Source organism: Salvia splendens, chromosome 6 (genome assembly GCF_004379255.2).
Source record: "Salvia splendens isolate huo1 chromosome 6, SspV2, whole genome shotgun sequence".
NCBI lineage: Eukaryota > Viridiplantae > Streptophyta > Magnoliopsida > Lamiales > Lamiaceae > Salvia > Salvia splendens.
Window position 1 is genome coordinate 32,639,240 of NC_056037.1, and position 2,232 is coordinate 32,641,471.

Sequence of the window (2,232 nt, forward strand, 5' to 3'; positions counted from 1 at the left end):
GTTGGCAAGATTAAATCTCATGATTAAATATGTATCATGTTTGGTTCATAAGATTGAACCTTTCAACTTAATCCTAGATGGATAGTCTCATGATAATTAGTCATAGCATCCCCCTCCAACTAAAATAATCTCACAACTTAATCCTAGATGGATAGTCTCATGATATTAGTAATGGCAATCGAATGCCACCATAGTGTGTATTTAAAATGTAACACATTCTTGGCATTGAATAAATAATTACTACTATTAAACAGTTGGATTTGAATATCTAATTGATACAAATAAGATACTAGTACTACGTAACAATTTATAATTATAGAACAAATAATAATTAGTACTCCGACTGTTGGATTTGAAGATCTCATTGATACAAATAAGATATGTGACAATAGTTGATGGGGGAGAAAATCGGATCCGTGGATATGTGACAATAGTTGATGGGGGAGAAAATCGGATCCGTGGGGCACTCTACTACTATAATAATGAAAATATACCAATTTTGTTATTTCTTCCATCTATGGGAAAAACGTCACCCCTATTGGCGTCTTATTAAGTAAAAACGCCAAACACGTTGCCGTTTTACAATGTCTTTTTTACTTTATGCAAATACAGTATTTATCGTAACACGCCCACTTGGTTGGCGTGTTTATGTAAAAACGCATATTGTATTGGCGTGTTTAAAGAAAATTTCGGATAAAATAAATCCTAAATTATAATTTATACACGCCTATCTAGTTGGCGTGTTTAGGCAAAATGAATTATATCAGATTCTCCTCCCCCAAATCACGAAACCCACACCACACACAGCGGCGGCTTCTCGGTGATATGGCCCTCCCCCCATCAATTGCATCAACAAGGAGTGAATCGGTGCTATTCTTCCGCATATTTGATATATTTTTCGGTTAGTATACTTATTTTTTACAATAATAGAGTAATTGTTTGATAGTTACTTAGGGTTTGTAATGGGTTGTAAATTGAGTTGAAATTCTTTGTTGCATTATTATTTAGCATATTGGCTTGTTTGAATGACATTATTGTTGATTAATAGTTGAGATATTGGTGTTTAGTTAGGGTATAAATATGATTAAAAATCAAACTATGGAGTGTAATTCTAGCTTAAAAATTGGGCAACTTGATTTGGTTTATGTGGGTTTTAAATCGGTATTGCATTATTTGGGTTTAGGTGTTACATTATTTGATATTGGGTTCAATAGTGACAAATTATTGAAATTGTTAAAGTTTATGTATAATGTTTTGTTTGAATTGTGAATGTTGTGTAGGTGAATTGTGTTACAATTTTGTGAAATATTGTGTAGGTGAATTTGTGTAATCTTGTGAAGGTGAATTTGTGTAATGTGGCAGACACGAGCTATTGTGCATTATTTGATATTGGTGTTCTATTTTGTGATATTGGGTTGAATAATATCCAATTATTGAAATTATTTAGGTTTCTGTATTGTTCAATTTGAATTATGAATGTTGTGTAGGTGAATTATGGCAACATCTTCAACTTCTCGTCGAAGACTCTTATGTGGTCCTGAGGACCCTTCCGTATTGTATCTTCAGAGACAACACGTCTCTGATAATATATGGGCAGGAGTTGAATCAGAAGACGTACGCTGCACAAGATATGAAGGAATCATTTGGGATGTTCCCACACATCCGCGTGTTTTGGCAGTAATGGATGAGATGAGGTTCGGCGGCATATTGAGATGTGGTCAACCAAAGGACATTGACCATCATCTTATCACCGCGTTGATTGAACGATGGAGGTCAGAGACTCACACGTTTCACTTTCGAGTCGGTGAAGCGACAGTGACATTGGAAGACGTGGAGGTCTTATGGGGCATCAAAGTTGACGGTGATGCTTTGATGGGTTACATCCCCACTAAGGATGTCAACTTTGGATGCAACTTTCTCTGGATTATCTTGGATTTGTACCAGATACAGTTGAGTTGAAAGAAATGGTTTGGAAACAGACAAGCTTATCAAATCAACTAAGGATTGGGTTGAGTGATGAATACGACCACTATATATATGTTCAACGTGCTCGTGTTTATTGTCTGCTTTTACTTGGTGGTCTGATGATCCCGAACGCCTCCGGAAATAAAATTTCATTCTTCTACTTGCAATTTTTCATGGATGTAAAGCGATGTTCTAGCTATAGCTAGGCTGGTGCGACTCTTGCTTGCTTGTACCACAATTTATGTGAAGCTGCCCTTGCTAGGAGGA

General features: G+C 35.9%; 1 protein-coding gene across 1 annotated transcript; it reads left to right on the forward strand.

Annotated features, from left to right (window-relative positions):
* Nucleotides 1-1,494: 1,494 nt before the first annotated feature.
* On the forward strand, nucleotides 1,495-1,959 carry LOC121809139 (protein MAIN-LIKE 1-like). The gene has a single exon (XM_042209679.1). The coding sequence runs from the start codon at nucleotides 1,495-1,497 to the stop codon at nucleotides 1,957-1,959; it is 465 nt and encodes a 154-aa protein (XP_042065613.1).
* Nucleotides 1,960-2,232: the final 273 nt, after the last annotated feature.